General features: G+C 42.6%; 1 protein-coding gene across 2 annotated transcripts in view; it reads left to right on the top strand.

Annotated features, from left to right (window-relative positions):
- The window catches only part of LOC116898942 (Down syndrome cell adhesion molecule homolog), a 537,794-nt gene that overhangs the window by 410,467 nt on the left and 105,247 nt on the right, over positions 1-22,080 (top strand). For both annotated transcript variants that reach the window (XM_032900358.1, XM_032900359.1), the window contains exons 5-8: positions 2,766-3,044; positions 7,001-7,276; positions 11,680-11,976; positions 12,724-12,999. In XM_032900358.1, coding sequence (XP_032756249.1) covers positions 2,766-3,044; positions 7,001-7,276; positions 11,680-11,976; positions 12,724-12,999 — 1,128 coding nt within the window. The remainder of the gene's footprint in view (positions 1-2,765; positions 3,045-7,000; positions 7,277-11,679; positions 11,977-12,723; positions 13,000-22,080) is intronic.

Genomic DNA, 22,080 nt, shown 5'->3' on the forward strand with positions numbered 1-22,080 from the left:
GCCACCTAGGCACTCAGAGGCTACTTTGGACATAATCTATGGCTGTGCCCCTCAGTACTACATTCCCTGAAACCTAAGCCAGGATGAACCTTGCCTCTGCAGTCTATATAGTCAAGAGTGGCCTGTGACAGTGGCTTGTGTTTTGAATGGTGAGTTTATTAAACATGTAGCAAACAAAAGTAATGGAATAAACAATAAGAGGTAAGTAGAGAGAAGCAGAGTAAGGACTTCAACATCAAGTCAGAAACTCATAACATCCAACAGGCATGACTAGAGCAGCCCAATAGAGAGTACAGACAGAGGAAATAAATGTTAAATCAGGGGCATGTAATCATTTAATAGAAATACAGTACAGAAGCCCCCTTGGGTCAGTCAGTTCTGGCTCCTAATTGGAGAGCCCAGGGCATAACAAAATGTCTGCTCTAACAAGGCTCCCAGGCAAAAAAGCAAATGACGACAGATAGAGATGACATTATCAAATTGGATGCTTACAACATGCAGCAGAGGCCTACTGGGTACATTGACATCATCTGTAGTCACCATTAAACTTTCTCTGCAAGACTGAACTTCCCATGGGTGAATTTCTGGCTTCTCATTCCCACTGCAGTCACCTTTATATTATGGGATAAACAACAGTGACCTGGGTTGGAAGCAGTTTGACTTCTAACTGTTCTAAGTGGTGACATGATTTACTCACTTTGGCTGTTTGCTGTCTTGTCCTTGCCCCATTGCAGAGCTAGGGGCCAGGTTGATTCAGGAGAAGTGAGACTTGGGGATTTTTGAAATACATATGCTAGAATCTGGAACAGAAGAGACCCGTTGGATCTAGAGTGGACTTTCAACAAACAAAAACATGTATTGCATGCTCTCTCCCAGTGCTCATGGTCAGCTCATTTTCTGCTTTTAATCTGCTGGACTTCTGAGCTTCCTGAGTCCTATAAGTTTCATGAGTTTCCTGAGTCCTATAAGTTTCATGAGCTTCCTGAGTCCTGTAAATTCCATGAGCTTTCCCAATCTTAAAGGAAATGTTTCAATTTGAGTTAACAGCTATACAAACAGAGGAGAGCTCCCTCTCCTTCCCTGTTCACTTTTCTGTTTCTAGGCCTAAACATTGTGGTTGCTTGTCCTAGATTTTGGTGGCAAACTGTTTTGATATTATTTTCTTGATGCTACTTGTAAGAATTAAGTTTGGAAGTGGGTATAAAGAATGAAAATTGACATTAACCTGAACAGTAACAGTAAACTGAAGGAAGGTTCCTCAAGAGGTGAACACGGCATGATCAGGGTGGGAGAGAATGCCATGATTTGAGTGGGATTTGTAGATAGGAGTCAGGAAGGTCTAAAGGTTTCCTTAAGGGAAAAACGGAGTAAGTAAGCTGTTTCTTAAGACGAGCTAGTTTTGAAACTTTAGGAAGAAGGGTGGATCTATTATCTATTTTTTGTAATTGCTAAGGGTTTCTTGAGGTCAGCTGCTTTTATTTTGCTACGTCTTGGAACTCTGAGCCCAGGTTGGGCCTTGGTATTAGGAAAAGGAATAATTTTCTTTTACCAGCCTAAGTGAGATAGAATTTAACTGCAGTTTTCATTTATGGTTCCCTGTTGGCTGTCTGATATATACCTGTTGTCCCTAGTTATTTCTTCTTTCAATAAACATCTGATCACTTTGAAATTGATCATTAGTTGTATTTTTAAAACATTTTAAGTTGTTTTTGTTTTTTGTTTGTTTTCCTGGGTTCCTTGTGTATGCTGGTCTTTGATCCTTTGTTAGACAGAGAGTTGGCAAGTATTTCCTTCCAGTTAGAGAGTGTGGAGAAAGGAATCTCTCTCTTCTCCTACTGTGAGAATGTAAATGAGAAGAACCACCACAGAGAGCAACATGGGAAGTCCTTACAAAGCTAAGATCAGATATGTGATCCAGCTCCCCCATATCGTGTATAGGCCCAAAGGAAATGACATCAGTATGTCACAGCCTAGCACGACCAGGTTGTTTCCATAACTATCTATACTAGCTTTTATGTGAAATCAATTTAGGCCATTTACAGATTAAAAACCAACAACGAAGATGTGGCATACCCAGTACAGTGAACCACGAAGAGAAATGAAATCCCACTGTTTGCAGGTCCTGTGGGCAGAAATGGGGGCTGTGGCATTAAGTAAAACAAGCCAGGCAGAGAAAGACAAGACCTTCATGTTCCCATCTGTGTGTGATCCTCAACAAAATCAGCCTGAACATAGACTAGTGATCAGTAAATGATTGAAAAGCGGTGGGGAAAGGCTTGAATTTGATCAGGACTAACTGCATGCATGTATTGAAATATCATACCAGGCCGCCAAAATCTGTACTGTTAATACCAGCTAACCAAAGGTAAATAAGTGTAGACCACTTAAATAAATAGTATACTAAGCCCCATTATCTTGTGAATTTTGCTAATTTAACAGCACATGCTCTCTCTCTGCCATTGTTGAAAGGAGATGTGTGGTGTTCCTCCCCTCACCAAAAGGTAATCTCCTTCTTGGCTGAGCTGATGACTCTGTCATACCGACTCTAGACATTCCCACCAAGGAAGAATCACCAGCCAGAGCTCTGGCCAGGACTCAGCCTTTTATAAGTTGTGAGCAGGAGAGAGCTGTCTGGCCTGTTTTAAAGATCCATGGCAACAGTGGACAAGAGGTTCAGGATTAACGTATAAAGGCCACCTGTGGTTCTCAGTGACCATGCACACTCTCCATTCTTAGCCTTTGACAGTTTCATTTTTCTTCTGCAGACCCAGCGAACTCAGCCCCATCCATCCTGGACGGGTTTGACCACCGCAAAGCCATGGCAGGGCAGCGTGTGGAGCTGCCGTGCAAAGCTCTTGGGCACCCCGAGCCGGACTACCGCTGGCTGAAAGATAACATGCCCCTGGAACTTTCCGGAAGGTTCCAAAAGACAGTGACCGGGCTGCTCATTGAGAACAGCCGCCCCTCAGACTCAGGCAGCTACGTGTGTGAAGTATCCAACCGATACGGCACTGCCAAGGTGATAGGCCGCCTGTACGTGAAACGTAAGTTGGATAGTAAATGGGAAAAGTAGCATGGCCACGTGATTGGTGTCCTGAAGAAGCTAATTTCCATCGCTCCCCACCGCATTCTTCTGACCTCACAGCATCTGACCTACATCCACCGTTCCCTGCTGAGAAATTACCCACATGCTACACAGCCTGGGTTTGCCTTGAGGTTTTCATGAGGCCACAGTATTAATGCCTTTCCAAGATAGTACTACCCATCTGTCCTTCTTAATGGCCAAACTCTGAAAACAGACAACGGAAGGGATGATGTTGGTAGCTCAGTGATAGAAGACAGAAAAATGGTTGATCTGAGTCTCTTTCTAGAATTCTTTTAAATTTCTCAAAGGGACCACTATTGTAAAAACAGGTTTAAATTGTGTCGACACTAAGCTTGAACCACTTCCTTCCTTCCTTCCTTCCTTCCTTCCTTCCTTCCTTCCTTCCTTCCTTCAATTATTTTACATTTATTTGTTTGTGTTGGGGGAGGACTCGTGTGACAGCTCATTTGTGGATGTTAGAAGATAGCCTGTAAGAATTGGTCCTCTGTTTTCATCCTGTAGATCCCAGAGCTCAAACTTGGGTGGGCAAAGCTCTACGAGTGGCTTTACCTGATGAGCCAATCTATTGGTCCTGTACTGTGTTGTAGAGAATCTTCTTGTCATCTTCCCCATGATTTCTCTTCATCCCACCCTGGCCACAGACCTGAGGGATGTGCAGGGGATCCTGATGACCTATTGGGGAGCAAGAGGGTGTATCCGTGGAGTGAACTTTGACCTAGTCAAACATCTTCAAATTTGCTAATATAGAAACTAAAACAAAATGGATTGGCCAACATCACCCCAGGAGGGGGGCAACAAAACCACAGCCAGAGAAGATGTTCCTTCGTTGACAAAACCTACCTTTAGAATGTAGTTTTGAGCTGGAGAAAATGAGCTAAGCAGGATGAACACCAAGATAGAGGCATGGTCTTAGCATTTTTTTTCCAACACATCGCCTGTGCGTGGAATGGCTGCTTCAGTGCCAATCATAGGTAGCTCTAGCCTTCACAGTACCTTGGGTGAATAAGTTTAAATTAAGGACTTGAGTGATTGCTTGGGACCATCTATGTTTTCAGAGTCCCTGGACTCAGGCTAAGGCTGTCTAGCAATGGAAGAGTTGCTAGAAAACCCCCACAGCTGATTGAAGAGTTATGCCTCATCTAGATTAAACAATTTGATATCAGATGGCCACCAGAACTGTGGCAATAGACTCCACGTGCACTTCTAGTAACAGTTCTCTGGGTCCTTGTTCCACACTGAAGTAACTTTATATCTTAGGCTAGTGTCCAGGGCATCTCAATGTAACTCTGGTCACATGTTCCGTTTTTGCTTTAATACATACTGAGGAATCTAAACTCTTTCAATTCCTTAGATAATCCTCCTGGGTCAGAGTACAAGTGACCTTGCTTTTGTTGCTCCTCCACGTGGATTCAGAGTCTAATCTCAAGTGTCTAAAACTTCCCATCTGTCCTCCTCCAGCATAAAGTATCATCTGAAGGCACTCCTGCCTCTCTTCAGCTCTAACTCCCACTGTTGTCTTGCTCCCTCTCCCTCTCCTCTCCCTCTCCCTCCTCCTCTCCCCTCTCCCTCTCCTCTCCCCTCCCTCTCCCTCTCCCTCTCCCTCTCCCTCTCTCCTCTCTCTCTCTCTCCCTCTCTCTCTCTCTCTCTCTCTCTCTCTCTCTGAAGACACTTTCCATAAGCTGCATTTTGAACAGTATCTGAGGAAAGATGCATGTTTCTACTATGTTTGCTTTTGTAGCTGCAATTCTTTGCCTCACCCAGAGACGTCCTTTGCACTCTTCACCAATCCCTCCTGCCTTTGGAAGGTTCTATCAGCCTGTGGTAGATCACATCTTCCATCCTGACTCCGCTCATGATGGAAAGTGTTCTCTTGGGTTCTGGGTCCATAAGCATACCTGGCCTCTTTTTAGGTGACAAATAAGTGTAGATGTGAGCTTTATGCAAAGTGCTCAGCCAACATTTCAACCCTATGGTATACAGAGCCAGAATAGTGTCACCAAAAACTCTGCTTCCTGAATAGCATTTCTTGTTAGGAACATCTTCCCCTCTTACTCCTGTAGGCAAGTTTTAAGTCCTGGGTTCTCATTAAGCCTTCCTTTCACTGTCCCAGGCAGACCAAGTCCTGGACAATGGATCTTCCCTGCTGTCATCTACACCTCTATGAGGCTGACTCTAATATATTCTCCACCCCTTTCACAATACCTCCTTGATGACTACCTTCCTCTACCCCAGTGTTCAACACCATGCGACCCATCAGTTCTCCTGAGGACATTTAATTGAGCCATCTATTTAGTTAACAGTCTTCAGGAATGTTTAGTGTGTTTGTAGCACTGGAGTTTGAACCCAGGCCTTTTTTCAGTCATTTATGTTCCCAATATTGCTGTTAAATCTTACTTTTGGACATAGGGTTTCACTAAATTGCTCAGGCTAGCCTTGAACTTGTTGTCCTCTTTCCACAACCTTCTGATTGTCTGGGATTGTAGACATGCTTTAGTTGGTTTTTATCAAATTTTATTTGGGACAATAGCTCAGCAGTTATAAGCACCAGCAAGTCTTCTAAAGGACCTGGGTTCAATTCCCAAGCATGCATGGCAGCTTATGTGTATAACTCTTAGTTTTGGAAAATCTGGTGTCTTCATCTGGCTTCCACTGGCACTAGGCATTCATGTGATATACTGATATATATTCAGGTAACATATCCATGCACATTAAAAATTATTTCAATATTGAGGTCCCTTTATAAAGATGTTTCAAATTGCCTTCCAAATTTGCCTCCCACTTTTATACTTCTAAGAGTTTCTGTTGTATTCAGACTAGATCTGACACTGTCATACCTGTGTTCCATACTCTAATCCCTGCTGTCCCCACTCTCTGCAACTGTCTTTTTGCTCCCTGGTTTCTGTTCTAGCCATTCTTAACATCTGAGGATTTCCTGGTCCTTGCTACATATCTGTTATGTCATTTTTGGCTGTAACAATCTTCCAGTTCTTCATTAATCCACAAACTTTGAGAATGGGAGACTTTGTACTCTGGGAAGCTGAGACATTGGGAACAAGACAGATGGAGCTTGTTGGCTCTATTCACACGTCTGGTGAATAGACAAATCAAATTCTTGAATAACTATTTCTTTTCCTGGCAATGAGAATTACAACAAAATCTTCACAGAGACCTATGGGGAGGCTCCTTAAGCAATACATGGGGAATATATAGTTGTTTTGGGGAGTACATGCTAATTACAGCACAGAATATATACTCTTCTTTGTCTCAACCTATGACTGTAAAACTTGATATCTGGGAAATGTTCTGTAGAGGTTCCTCTCTTGAGTTGAGTTTGTGGAATTGGAGACATGAATTTCAAAGACTGGAGTTCCATCCTGGCTCCAGTGAATAAACATTATATTAAAGCAAAACTCTTTTTATGGTCACACATCTGAACCTAGTCCTCTTCTTGGTAACCAGTGTTATTGGCCCAAACATAGTAATGGACTAAGGCTAGGCCATAAGTGCTCCCCTGGAACAACGCTGACAAGGTTTGTAATTTTTTCTATACTCATTCTCCTGTTACTAACCAGCATCTTGCATTTCCTAGTATCTCTATCACACGTTCTCTGAGGAAGGAATGTGACCAACATTGTGCTATTTGTTATATAGAGAGAAAGAGGCCCAGAGAAAACACCAAGAAAAGTGTTTCCAAGCAAAGTGGTACCCCAAATAACACTGATGTGCCATCCCCAAAAACACTGCCATGAGTCCCCCAAACAACACTAATGTAAGACCCTAATGAAGAGCCCTGGCTGTTATACCTTGGCTTCAGCAAAGCCTAGTATGTTATTGAAATAATGTCAACACCTTGTGATGTTTTACTTTATTTCTATCTCTTATCTAACTCTTCAGAGCCACTGAAAGCCACCATCAGTCCCAGAAAGGTTAAAAGCAGTGTGGGCAGCCAGGTCTCCTTGTCCTGCAGTGTGACAGGAAATGAAGACCAGGAACTCTCCTGGTACAGAAATGGCGAAATCCTCAACCCTGGGAAAAACGTGAGGATCACAGGACTCAACCACGCGAACCTTATAATGGATCACATGGTCAAGAGTGATGGGGGCGCCTACCAGTGCTTTGTTCGCAAGGACAAGCTATCTGCTCAAGACTATGTCCAGGTGGTCCTTGAAGGTCAGTGGGCAACGTTGGAGGGTGAACAAACAGAATCCAGTAGAGCCTGGGACAGGGAGAGGGCTATGCAGAGACACTCATGGGAGGAAATAGGTCACTACCTGTCTCTCCATCTAGTGACTCTAACCTCCCTAGATCAGCCAAGGGAGAGGCATTGCTCTGCTGAGAGAGGGTGGAGCAGTGTTATTGAGAAGTATGGCTTGGGATTGTCTGAATTCTTCCTACTCATATTTAAAGTTATTTGCCAAAAATCAGCCTTTGAACCTAGAGCTATGGGTTCTACTGCCAATTCATAATTCTCTTGATGTGTAAATGCAGCAATGCCTTGTTTGGGAGCTGTTAGATGCCTAAGTAGGATATTTGTTTGGGGTCTACCTGATAGATACATTGTGGGATGTTTAAGTGAGTCTCTAGCCTTAGCCCACTTGATGCCAGCAGTAGCCCCTGTAAGTTATGATCACACACACACACACACATGCATATATACAACACACACACACACACACACACAGAGAGAGAGAGAGAGAGAGAGAGAGAGAGGCAATAACCTCAACTTTAATTGAATGTTTTTGGATGAAAATATGACTTATGGTTGGTGCCATTGTCTATAGCCTGGTCAAAATGTTCCCAGACTTAGGTGTGTGGAAAACTTGAGGAGTTGCCTCGGGGTAGAATAACATGATCTGTTTGCTTTTCTTAATTGGTTACTGAGTACTTCAATCTTCAAGTTCATTCATCACCAAGGGAATAGAGCTGTGACAGGTGACATTTAAGCAAGGCATATATTTATCACCAGATAATTGAAATGGCTCCTGTCTGTGTATTTGTATGTCTTGGTGGGAATTATATCATTAACTATCATTTAAAATCCATCCATTATCAATTGGTGAAAGTGATGAAATTATTTTTCTATAGCCCAAGGATAGAGTAAGTACAACCCATTAATGTATGTGAGTAAGTTTAAATCTGACTGATGCTAAGAGAATAGTTCCATTATGGAACCTTTAACCTCAACTCCTTTGTCAGAAGTAGCAGGCGTAGCAGTGATGATTCAAGCATTTCTGCAGACAGTGAGGTTCTTAATGCAGAGTAGAAATGACCTGAAGGCTCAGTCCTTGTGTTAAATGCCTGACACCACTTCGCACATAATAATTAAGAGCAGAAGTAATCAATTTGCAAGGAGCTGGTTCTGGTAGTCAGGATGCACCCTGGTCCTCCCAGAGTCATTATTTTTAGCTAAAGAAAGAGGAAAGATTACCTGTCTAGGACCCGTTACCTCGGCAACTGTCTCAAGTAACTAAGAAAACCTAAAGAGCATATTGATCATCTGCAATGATGTCAAAAGGGCTCTGTTATCAGAATGACAGCTGGGTAGATTACAAAGACACTTGGGTCTCACTGGGCGAGTAATGCCTACCTTCATCTCCACAATGTCAGTCACTTGAATAGAAAGAGATGGGTGTGGGGACCCAAGCACACCCCCCCAACTTAGTCTTACATCGGTTTCTGTTCAGAACAAGATTCACTTTATTTTTCTTTCTTCAGAAAGATGATGGTGCTAATGTCAAAAAAGAGAATGTATATCTAGTATCTGATACACATCTATGCCTGACCAGTACATCCTCAGACAGCTCCCATAATTCCTGCTGTAAGAACTGGATTAAGATAAAATTATAATAATCTTAGCCTACAGTGGACTCTCCATGAATGTGGATGGATGGGAAAATCTGGGAGCCTTTGCCAGGAGACCGAATTCCCTAAAACCTCATCATGGTGGGCTTATCGTTAAACCAGAGTAATTGGGAAACACAAAATAAAAATGAGGAATAAGAGGTTCAGGTTCTAGGAGTGAAGAACAGCACCTGTCAGGCAAGCTTGCACGCACAGGAGATTGGTGGAGTTTCGGTGGAGTGTAGAGAACTGAGAAAACCCCAGAGCAAACAGAATGGTAGATGAGCACTGGGAGGAAGGGACAGGGATCTAGAGACTTTTCTCTGAGGTCACCTCCAAGGCCAGGTAGGACTGAAAGTAGAAGAAAAGCAAAGTGCAGGAGTCTATAGAGCTGAGGGACTGGAACTTACATATCAGAGAGTAGGGCAGGGGACACAAAGGAAAGACACCAGGAGACAGTCTCCAAGTCATCATTTAAATCACCTTGGAAAACTTGGTTGACATATGGACTGCTATGTGGATGGAATCTAATTCTATAACTTAAAGCACTAGAAATATTTGAAAGAAAACAAAACAAATCGACAAGCAAAATAAACCAAAAGCAGACAACAGAAAAACATATGGGAGGAGACCCATATGTCAGGATCGACAGTCAAGGTGTCTTATTCCATTTATTGAAATAAGTTTAATCATTTAAAGGAAAATGTGGTTATAAAGGATGAACACATAAGAAAACCCATCCCTTGGGAAGCTGAGATAGGGGGATCATGAGTTTGTAGCCACCATGGCTGCATAGTGAGATCTTATCTTAAAAACTGATGTATAGAGTGAGTTTAAAGTTGACATGGAAAAGCTAATTTCTTAGAATGAGAAGTTGATTTCCAATGTAAATACAAGAGGACAAAGGAATGAAAGCTATTCAAGCTGGGAGGAGAATGAAATTGGAGGATTCCTCCCACTAGTTTTGTAGCCTCTCTGTGAAGCTACATGGACCAAGGTAAATTACACTATGAAGGAAGCGTGGTAGGTGTGATCTTGAGATGTGTCCACATAGGCATAGCCAGTTGAGTTTCGCAAGGATACAGGATAGTCAATAGGTAAAGGAAATACTTTCAGTTAACTACCAATTGTCATTTGAATAAGTGTCTGCAAAGCCATTAAGGGACTCAACCAACATCTGGAGCGAACATAAAAACCAATTTGATATAAATTTCAGACACAAATGTTTAATGTTAAGCCATAAATGTCTTAAATAGAGAGTTGTTCCTGATCTAGAGATAGGACAAAAGTAGAAGGGGGACCACAACCTGGAAGAAACCATTTCAGTACATACACTAACAGGTATTCTATATAGTGTATGTCTGTCTAACAGATATCATGGATCATTTGTAATGAACACCTGATAAATTAATAATTATAAATTAGTTTACATATATTTGCTAACATTCCAAATATATTTTAGGAGTCAGGGCTGGAAAGACAGATCAACTGTTCAGAACACTGGCTGCTCTTGCAAAGCACCCAGGCTCAGTACCTAACATGGTGGTCTACCACTGCCTATAACTCTGGTTCTGGGGACTCTGACACACTCTTCTAGCCTCTAAGGACACTACACATGTGACATACACATGTACATGCAGGCAAACACTCATACACATGAAATAGAATGAATAAACCTAAAAGTTCTACAAACCTGAAACTCAAGGTCAATCTAATTAAAAAATGAGTAAAATATTTGAGTAGCACTCCTCAAAAAAGGACACAAAAATAATGAATAAGCACTAAAAAATATTGATTCTGCCTAGTGAACAGGAAGCCCTCTGTTCAATCCACAGTATAAAACAAAATAGGAAACAAAGCAATCATAACCAATATGAGACCACAAGTGTCCCCACACTATTTCTGGCAGAAATGGACAACATATATTTAAACACAGGGAAGTGGTTGCAACTGGTTCTGAAAAAATGTCCTTCAAGAAAATCTAAGTCAAAATACGAAAAATATTCAAGGTTCCTGGTAATTAAAGAGACATAGATGTAGTGCTGATGGACTGGGGAATTTTTTTTAAACATTTCAAAGTTCTTTTCTCATCACTGAAAGTAGAAATACCAACGGTGCTATGGCTAACAACCAGCACATCTGAGAAACAACTTGTCTGAGGGGCCTCCTCCAGCCATAAACTCTTGAGCTGGAGTGAAGTGAGGCCTCAGGAACCCGGATGCAGATTTAGGAACAGGGATGGGGAGACTTAGGAACCCAGATGCGGAGATTTAGGAACCCAGATGCAGAGATCCAGGAACCCGGATGCACAGAAGTAAAATGTATATGAAAAAGTTAGAGCATTTCTCTCAGTCCCTCTCTTTTATTTTTATTCTAAATGATGCCTTGTGAGCAATCTCTACAAATACCGAGGGGAAAATAGACAAAGCAGCATTGGGGTGTGCAAAATCCTTGTTTGTGGCTTTGAAGTGGAACATAATGTCTCGAACCGCAGTCATGGGATCTCTTGGTGTTTTACCATGAGCTCTCGGTCGCCTCATCCTTCCTTCCCGTTAGACCATAAAGAAAGGGGCATCACTTTGCTTTCATTCATTCATGTCACTTGGAAACTTTTCCTAGCGCAAGGGTTTTGGGGACAGTGCCAATAAACAGTGCTCTCTCTCTCTCCCGAGTATAAACAGTGAACTTGGCCGAGGATTAAAATGTCCTTTCCTGTTTTTGTCTCCCTGCAGACGGAACTCCCAAAATCATTTCCGCCTTTAGCGAGAAAGTGGTGAGCCCGGCAGAGCCAGTGTCCCTCGTGTGTAATGTGAAGGGTACACCCTTGCCCACGGTCACCTGGACCCTGGACGATGACCCCATCCTCAAGGGCAGCGGCCACCGCATCAGCCAAATGATCACGTCCGAGGGGAACGTGGTCAGCTACCTGAATATCTCCAGCTCCCAGGTCCGGGATGGGGGTGTCTACCGCTGCACTGCCAACAACTCGGCCGGAGTCGTCCTGTACCAGGCTCGAATAAACGTAAGAGGTGCTTGTCAAATCAGCTCCTCGAACAAACACACACAAATCATTGTAGCGGGACGGGGTGCTGCATGCTCTGGGCTGAGCCTTGCAATGCGCAAGGGAGGAGCTGTTCCTCCCTCTCCCTGCCCTCTCCTTCCTACTCAGGAATGGCGCTGATCAGCGGTGTTGAAAATGGCATTTTGGTCTCCGTAGTCAGCTTGTCTCCTTTCTGTCCTCTTACATCTTTCCACTGAAGCTTTCTTTTCCTGGTTCATGCTCTGCATGCCCTTTCCTCTCTCCGTTTTTCCTATCTCACAACATCCATGGTAAGCCTTCACACCCATGGTACCTAACTCAAGTCCGTAGCGCACAGCCGCATAACCTCCATCTTCATCATCCGCCAGACAGTCAGTTGCTCTAAGCCTTTTCACCAGGAGAGCATAGCCACGCAGAGTAGGCTAGTTACTCTTTTTAATTAGTGAAGCTGTCTTTTACCTTGTAATTCAAAATATGGTCATAGACGTAGCTGATAAGAGACTTTAACATTCATTGACTCATGTGAGAGTAGTAAGAGGAAAAATAAAAGTTTTTATTCATAGTAGAAAATGCCAAATGCCAAGAAACTGAAGCAAGCAAACAACAACCAAAAAAAAAAAAAAAAAGGTGTATTTACATAAAAATAATTTATTTTCGCCAAAGGAAAAGTATACCCATTTCTTTCCATGAGATGTACCCTTAAATTATTTTCAAGAGTTTTCTTGTGTCTCTCCAGGGCCGGCAAGCATCAGACCGATGAAAAACATCACTGCGATAGCAGGGCGTGACACGTACATCCACTGCCGTGTGATTGGCTACCCTTATTACTCCATCAAGTGGTACAAGAACGCTAACCTGCTTCCTTTCAACCACCGCCAGGTGGCGTTTGAGAACAATGGGACTCTGAAACTCTCAGATGTGCAGAAAGAAGTTGACGAGGGAGAGTACACATGTAACGTGCTGGTGCAGCCACAGCTCTCCACCAGCCAGAGTGTCCACGTGACAGTCAAAGGTAACCCTGTCCCCTTACCTGCCCCACACCACTGCTTTCCAAGCCTGGCTTTTAAGATGGGACCATCTCAGAATCTGGGTAGAGTTGAGTAGCTATGAACACGGAGCGATGGGAAAGGCGCTAACTATTGTCGATATGATCCTGGGTCCTCACGGGACTCGAACTTGATGCCACTTTCTCTGAAGGTGGTGTTCAGAAGGTACACTGTTGGCTTGACTATTTTGTTTTCTATCAGATCATTTTAGAACATACATCTTTCTTCCTCTAAAGATCCCATCTGTGAACTCTTTAGATCCCAAGAGGAAGAGATTTTCGATGGTAGAGAAGGACTTCAAGTCCAAGTTCTCATCTTGAGTGGAGAGAGGAGCTATGGCTGACAGCTCTCCAGTCTTTCTGACTAAATTAGCCATTGGCTCGTGTCATATACAATCCTGGCTTCTAACTGTCAGGATGATCTCTGAGGTTTCGGCAATACAACCCTCAGAGACCTTTGCCCACAACAAGCAATAAATTATTGGGTCCACCAAGGACACACAGCAGATGCTTTGGGGAGCCATGTTTTTTCTTCTCAAGACAGTTTCCTCAGTCAAGAATAAAATGAAGGTTTTGCTTCAATGTCATATACCGTACATACAATACACCATGAAGAAGGTTCTGATGTGTTTTAAAACAGTTTGCAGATGGTGTGAGGTACCCCCCCCCCAGGCTGAGCTGCCTCTCTGAGCTGTCAAGACCTTCTCCCAGTGTCTCGGGAGCAAAGCTGTGTGAATTTCATATGGATTTCCCCAATCTCTTTTACCTCAAAACATATCAGATTTACTTTTATTCTAAGAAACATCTAAAAATACATGTACTCACGCCAAATGTTCGTTTGTTGTGGAGTAAGTCATGTTGCATATTAAATACTTGTATCTAGGCACTTTTAAGCTTTCTCAAATTGTTCCATATCTTAATTTTCCTGAAATGATTATAAATCTTTGCTAAAACCTTGATGAAAGCAAGGGCCTCTTCTGGTGGTGCTCCATCACTTACAAAGCGTCTGTGTCCTGCTGGGCACCAGCCCTGAGCACTGGATGTGATAGTGTCTGAGAATGGGAGCTTTCCTTTTAGATCGCCTTCTCGTCAGCAGAGATAGAATCAAACAAGACCCATACATCAGCCACTAGACACCTGAGCATGGGATGACTGTGCAGAAAATTAAGTCACAGCAGTATTGTAAGGGTGTGTTGCCATGGAGACTTGGAAACCACATCACTGAATGTGTTAACCTTGCTGTCTTAAAGATGCACCATACCTTTAGATGAGTGTTCCACCCATACACCATCTTTTGATTGGCTGATTCATTTACAGATGACTGGCTCTCTGAGATGTGAGGAGGCTCTTTCGAATATTAACACAATTGGCCATACAACACTGAAGCATCATATAATTAGTATCACATGACCTCTTGGGCACTGGAACTCAAGTTGTATTATTTGTGGCATCATCAACTGTGATCCCAGGAGTTGGCAACTTCCCACCTCTCTCTTCCAGCAGAGTCTGCCACATACACAGGTCTGTGTGGCTATCACTTTAGGGAGCTATTCTGGGTAGAAAAAGTTGGAATTTCGTGAGCAAAGCAGCTAGGGGCTTGAACTCTCACAGCCTTCATTCTCTGGGGCTTTGGAGATGAGTGTCCTCTCACACTACTTGGGATTCAAGGCTACTTTTCCAACAAGCAGTCAAACAAAAACAACTTAGGTCCAGAAACAAAGCCCTTGGGGCACATGGTGGGGACCCCTTGGTGACATTGTTGCATCTCAGTGTCACTGCCATAGCTGATGCTGAGGCCCCAGTGTCTACCCACCACACTGATGGCAATAGTGCAAATAGGACAGAGGAACAGGAAGCTAACATCTCATCACTGTGATGGAGGCTTTCTTCTTATGAACACCCTCACATGTGCACAGGCATCCCCAGAAATCTGTAAGCTACATTTGAAAATGCTTAAAATGTTACTAGCTGCCAATAACCCATCCATTAAGCTCTAATGATTGATCTAATGATTGATCATTATGAAGTTTAGGTCTAATCTTCTCATTGGTCTTTGATTGCCACTGTGATCTTCTTTTCTTCAAGAGCACCTGATGGAAACATGACCATTTAGATATGGATATGAACATTTTAATACTAAATTTCAGACACACAAATTTAAGCAAAGGCCAATTGAACAAATAACTTTTAGTCTCAAAGTTTGCTGAGCCAGTATAAATTGACCTGCTACTATTGGTTCTGTTAATTGTCATAAACCAACTCAAAATATCTTAGACCTCAAAGAATAATATATCAGATCTTGTAACCAAAATGTATGATTTCAGAAAAGGATTTAGCCAAGTAGTCTTGACATGACAAGGCATCCCTCACGCAGGCTGACAAACTAATTGGCCCCTTAGTCAGACTGTCAGTCATCTGAGGCCAAGGTCAGACACATGACCTTGACATTTAAATTGGCCCCATTAAGTACTCTACATCAGTGTGTTCATCTTAACCTTCTTAGGAAAAGTACAGGACCCAAAATTAAAACTTTACACTTGAGGTTTATAGTCAGAGACCATGAAGGTGTTAAAGTAAGGAATGAAGAATGGTGGCCAGGGTGGAAGGCAAGTCTGCAGGGAAACCTCATTTAGATCCTGGGTCATGATCCCAGCTTTCTATCTGTTGCTCCTCCATGAAACCCCACCTCACCTGGATCCAGGTTCCTCAGAGCAGAGTTTCCTCAAGGCTAAAGACTTGATTTCTATGGACTTTCAAATTCATTGCACCCCCCACCACCACCAAATACAAAGCTCTCTCCTAACTATTCTTGGTAGGTGACTCCTGGGGAGGGCATTTTGCTAGGTATCCCAGGCCATGAGGCTTCATCAGGGGCCAATGAAAAAAATTCCTCAATAGACCATGCCCTTCCACCCAACCTAAAGAACTGGTGAGAAACCTGAGTTCCCAAGAGAGAAGAGAACAAGTGCAGCAAGTGTGAACAGATGCAGCAGGTGTGAACAAATGCAGCAGGTGTGAACAAATGCAGCAGGTGTGAACAAATGCAGCAGGTGTGAAAAAATGCAGTAGGTGTGAACAAATGCAGTAGGTGTGAACAAATGCAGCAGGTGTGAACAAATGCAGTAGGTGTGAAGAAATGCAGCAGGTGTGAACAAATGCAGTAGGTGTGAACAAATGCAGCAGGTGTGAACAAATGCAGCAGGTGTGAACAAATGCAGCAGGTGTGAACAGATGCAGCAGGTGTGAACAGATGCAGTAGGTGTGAACAGATGCAGCAGGTGTGAACAAATGCAGCAGGTGTGAACAAATGTAGCAGGTGTGAACAAATGCAGTAGGTGTGAACAAATGCAGCAGGTGTGAACAAATGCAGCAGTGTGAACAAATGCAGCGGTGTGTGAAGAAGCTCTTGCCAGATCCTGAGAGGGGCAGATAGGGACTTCAGAATGTCTGCTTATGTCATTCATTCAAAGCTCCCCAGTAAGAACAGCCCTTGCACAGGCAATCTGTTAGAAAATAAACTGCACTCAGTGGTAAAGGAGCCTCCACACCAGAAACCAACCGTAGAGTGAACCTGAGTAGACAAACAGAAGTTAAGTGGAAGCCATGGTTCTAGGGTGATGAGAGGAGGGGGATGGGCGGGACAGAGCACTACAATCAACCATGGCTATGCAGACAGTCAGATGCTCCTCAGATATGTGTTCTGCCAAAAGCAAACGTATTTGACACATGATAGCAGCATGGGAATGCCCAGCCACCACCCTGGCCTTTCTCTGATGAATGAATGCCTTTCAGGAGGCAGATGAAGTCACCCAACAGCCCCCACAGCATGAGAACAGCATGCTCCTTCAACAGCTGAGTTAGGAAATCTTGAGTTTACCAGGAAGCAAGGACTGTAGAATGTGTTGGAAACTTGTGGATTCTGGTGGTGGTGGTCTAGTTTCCTTTCTGTTGCTCTGATAAAACACCAACCAAAAATAACTTGGGGGAGGAAAGGCTTCATTTGATTTACACTTTCAGCTCACAGTCCAGCATCGAGGGAAGTCAGGACATGAATACTCTGGAAGTTTGCTGCTCAAAGACTCCTGCTGAGCTAGCTTTCTCATACAGTCCTGGATCACCCATACGGTGCCACACACAGTGGGCTTAGCCTACCTGTACCAATTAATGATCACCATAATACTCTCCATACATGCCCACAGGCAAATATGATCTGGGCAATTGAATTGAAGTTAACTAGGACAGACGGGTATTGGATGTAAATTGTTCATTTACATGTCACTGCAGACATTGGCATCTCTGGCTTCAACCAATGCTGAACAGCATCTCACATGGCCTGTATTTACATTTTTATCCAGGTCACACACAACTTCACACAGGCTAGAATGGCTATGAATGAATGCACCCTCATGCAAAAATCATAAACTTCCTTTAAGCATTATGAGAGATTTTTTAAAAACATATTTTAGTGCTTGATTAGGTAGCTCTGATGTGTGAAATGTAAGGATGACAGTGTTATGTTACAATGCTCGAAGGTTTGGATATACCTAGTAGACAAATAAAATGTTAGACACTGAAATAGAAAGTGGAAGGCTAGCTGGATAGGGCAACCTTGTGCGTGCCTATGTAGAAATTGACATAAAAGAGAAACTTCTGGACAGTGATAGGATAGCTAAAAGCTTTCTCTGGTTCTTTGTTTGTTTGTTCTTATTTCATTCAAAAGTATATATCCAAGCAAGATGTTTGTAACCTTCATTGATTGAAGGTAACTGTGGCATTTTTTTTTGTTTGTTTGAGGTGACTTCTAGTTGCTCATATAGGTAACAGTTATACATCATTCACAACTTTAGCTTTTACTCTGGATCTGGGAACGCCCAGCCAAATCAACTTCTGTGTATTTAAATTTGCATTTAAAACACTGTGAAATGTAATATACAAATTAAGCGAGATTGTTGTTGTCTGTGAAGACATTTTTCAAATGAACCACCTTTAGTACCTTCAGCTATGATATTTAAGAGTAAGAAAGCTGAAGTGACAGCTGAGTTGATCAAAAAGATGAGTGTTTGATGAAGACAGCCTTGCTGCCATATTCGTTGAAGCCAGCCCTGTTACCATCCACATGAGTGCATGGCCAGTGCTTTATTGAACCATTTCAGAAGAGTAAATATGTAGTTTTATATGCTTCTGCCCTGGGCTGGGGAAACAGCCTCCCTAGAAAGCACAAGGACTCAAGTTTGGATCCTCAGAACCCATACTTAGAAATAAGGTGTCCTGGGTTGTTAATGCCTCTCTTGCATCAGTGGGCTTTTGCCATGGGTTCACTATTGTTGACCTGAGCAAGCTCAGGCTAGACCAAATGCCAGCTGAGTTCCATCCTTAGCTGAGGAGCTATTGGCGATTGATAGCTGTTGGGAGAGGGAGACTTGGTTTGCTTTAAGATTGTAGTCTCTGGTGAGTTTACCCTGCTCCAATGGAAATCCACATATCCAAGAATATATGGGCAACAGAAATGGAACTCGATGGGTATTTTTTAAAAAGAGAAGACAACGTTGGGTGTTTAGGGACTAGAGGTGGCTCAGCAAGAGTTGGGTGTGTTGGTGTGTGTGTGTGTGTGTGTGTGTGTGTGTGTGTGTGTGTGTGTGTGTGTGTGTGAATGAACACAATTAAAACACATTGTGATTTCTCAGAGAACTAAAAAACAATCAGTTATGTAGTAAGGTTGTTATCTTCAAATAGAGAAGAAAGAGACAGGGCGATACCTGGTACTCACTGGCTATTTATCCTAGCCTGCTGTCTAGATCTAGAGTAATGAGCAATGTTTTCACAAAATAAAACAGTGTGGCTAGCCCCTGAGGGAAGATAGCCACAGTTATCATCTGTTCTTTATACACACACACACACGGGAAGATAGCCACAGTTATCATCTGTTCTTTATACATACACATACACACACACACACACACACACACACACACACACACACCACACACATAGGCACAGACATATCTACATCTACACACTAGACATATGCACACAAACACACAGAAATATAGACATACTCCTAGTCATATATACAAATACATACAAACACATACAGACACACACAGATACATACATACAGATACAAACACAGACACACACATAAATAAAGACATACGAACATACAAAGGCACATAGACAGACACATAGAAATACATAGGCACAAAACCACAGAAACACACAGAGACATACACAAGACACACACACACACACACACACACACACACACACACACATCTTGATTTCCTTGAGAAATAGGGTTTGACCCACTCAATTCCTATGATACTGCTGCAAATGATAAAAGCAAACCATCTTTATCCTGTTTCCAGGAAACTCATCCAAGACATTGAATATCTAGCTGTATATGTAGTTGTGCACATGCATGCTATATTTATGTGTACATGTGTGAGTACATACATATACATATGCATGTGCATTTAGAGGATATTTTGAAATAATAGTTATGACCCTTGAGCTTATTTTGTAGCATATGTCTGGTTATTTGGGAGGAAAAAAATCCCTCAGCGACTGATAACAAGTAGTTTTGAAAAATGTTCAACACTCAGTGTTGAGGTTGTGCTGGCTTCTGATGCACGGGCAGAAGGAAAGATCAGGACTCTCGTTTTATCTTGTGCAGTTTCACATGTAGCACATCTCAAAGCATTTTCTTCCCCTGGAATCAGTACCTTCCTGGACTTGAATGCTGCCTGACTAAGTGTTCTAATTACTGTAGACCAACAGTGCCAAGAAAGTTAATTGCCTGCTAGATTAAAAAAAAATGTCACCTTCTATTTATATTGATATAAAGCTTCATGGTTTACAAAACACTTTCCTATGTGTCATCTTAATTAATGCTCACAGTGACTCTGTCCTGGAGTCGAAACATAAGAGAATCAGAAGAAAGGGAAGGGTTGGGATTTAGCTCAGTGGTAGAGCGCTTGCCTAGGAAGCGCAAGGCCCTGGGTTCGGGTCCCCAGCTCAAAAAAAAAAAAAAAAAAAAAAAAAAAAGAAAGGGAAGGAGTGTACTCAAGGCTGCAGACTCCAGCACAACCCATGCTGGGTCTCTCCATAGCCACTCATGCTGAGTGGGGAATCAGGATTAGAGCAGTGAACAATGAAGCCAAAGAGCCCGTAAAGAAACTACCATAAAAGTCGAGTGTTGTTTTCTAAAAACATAAAACCTGAAATCCTGGCACTAAGGAGGCTGAGGCAGGAAGTCGGGACTGTGAATCCAAAGCCAGCCTGGTTTATAAAGCAAGATCCTGTTTCAAAACAACAGTGACAGAAACTGGGTAAAAACAAACTAGGGCCTAATCTAAGATGAAATTAAAATGGAGATATAATTAGTACATAGATCAGCACATAATAACATTTGCTGTGCAAGCATGAGGACCTGAGTTTGAATCCCTGGCACCCATGTAAGTGTCCGGGCATGGATGCACGCACCAGTAATGTGACCCTAGCATCCTGTAGAAACAGGAGGCTCATTGGGATTTGCTGCCTGTCCACATTGATTCATGTTTGCTGATAGACATGATTCAAGGGAATAAGATATAAAATGATAGAGTAAGACACTTGACATATTCTAGCCTGTTTGTGCACACACATGTGCACATATACCACACACACACACACACACACACACACACACACACACACACACCACTTCCACCACCAACAGTACTGAGCCTGGTATGGTAGTGAATTCTTATCATTGCAACACTTAGGAGACAGGAGCACTAAGATATAGAGGTCAAGGCCAGCCTGAGCTACATAACGAGACTGTTTTAAAAGCAAAATGGCGCTGAGAGTAGATCTTTACCCTTCCATCTCTTGCTGAGCATCTGGGACATCACCTTCTAGGAGTGACATTCTCCAAGACCTCCTGGCGACTGTGGCCATGTGTCTTGGGCCCACAGATAATACCCTGGGCAGGTAGTCCTCGAGATCTTTGACAGTTGCTCATTTACTGTCCCGCCCTGAATATCATCAACTGCCACAAATGTCCAGACTCAGCTCTGTTGGCCTGAAACTCTCCTCTCAGTGGCTGCCATCTTCTTCTGATCTCTGCGATCTCTCTTGTTTCTAGAGAGACTTATAGTATATTTTACAGACAGCATTTCCAGGTTACTTTACACTTTCAATCCTGTTTGCAGAGGTCATTTGGGTATGACCAAAAAGTAATATCTGTTAGGTGTTTTCATTGATTTTCCAAGGGCTACTTAGGGAATGTATAGTTTCTGTTATAACCAACAGAGAAGAACTGAGGGACAGCAACATGTGGGTTACACGTTCAAATGTGACCCGTGGTAATTTAGCGTCACAAGCACGGATTTAGATTTGCCTTTAAATCAGCACGATGGTGAGGTCTGAGAAGGCTGACGAGACTGTCAAGATCCCGTTCCCTAACTCCACAGGGAGCACATACATACATGTGTGTACATATGCCTATGTTTCTGTCCTGTGTGTTTGAGTGAATGGTTGCCGTTCCTCAGCTCCTGTGGAGGTCTCTTCAGAGCACCAGCACAAACCTGTTCTGGTCAGTGAAGGTTGTTGGAGCCAAGCTCAGAATGAAGCTTACATACATCCCTTTACATGGCTTCCTCCTGAAGGCTACTTTACTAGCGATTCTCCTCTGTTCTAGGAGAGAAAGCAGGTCTCTTTCAAGGGAACAAGTGATTGAATGTCTCATTGAAATTGTCTCCAAGTACTTTTCCCTTAGATAGAGGCAAAGAACACGACATATACTATTATGTATACATAATATATATTATATATATTATAGACATATATACACTATGGTGTCAAAACACATGTCTTCAATTTAGTGGAAAATTTTTGATGTAGGAAAATGTGTTTCAATATTTGGTATGCTTACTGAACATAAGAACTTTTAAGGAAGCAGTTAGTAATGAGGAAGGGAGACATTAAATGAGTAAAATTATGTTCTTGTAAAAGTCATAATTTCTGCAAATATGTACACATACATGTGTGTACATATGCCTATGTCCA

The sequence above is a fragment of the Rattus rattus genome, chromosome 4 (assembly GCF_011064425.1).
Source record: "Rattus rattus isolate New Zealand chromosome 4, Rrattus_CSIRO_v1, whole genome shotgun sequence".
Lineage (NCBI taxonomy): Eukaryota > Metazoa > Chordata > Mammalia > Rodentia > Muridae > Rattus > Rattus rattus.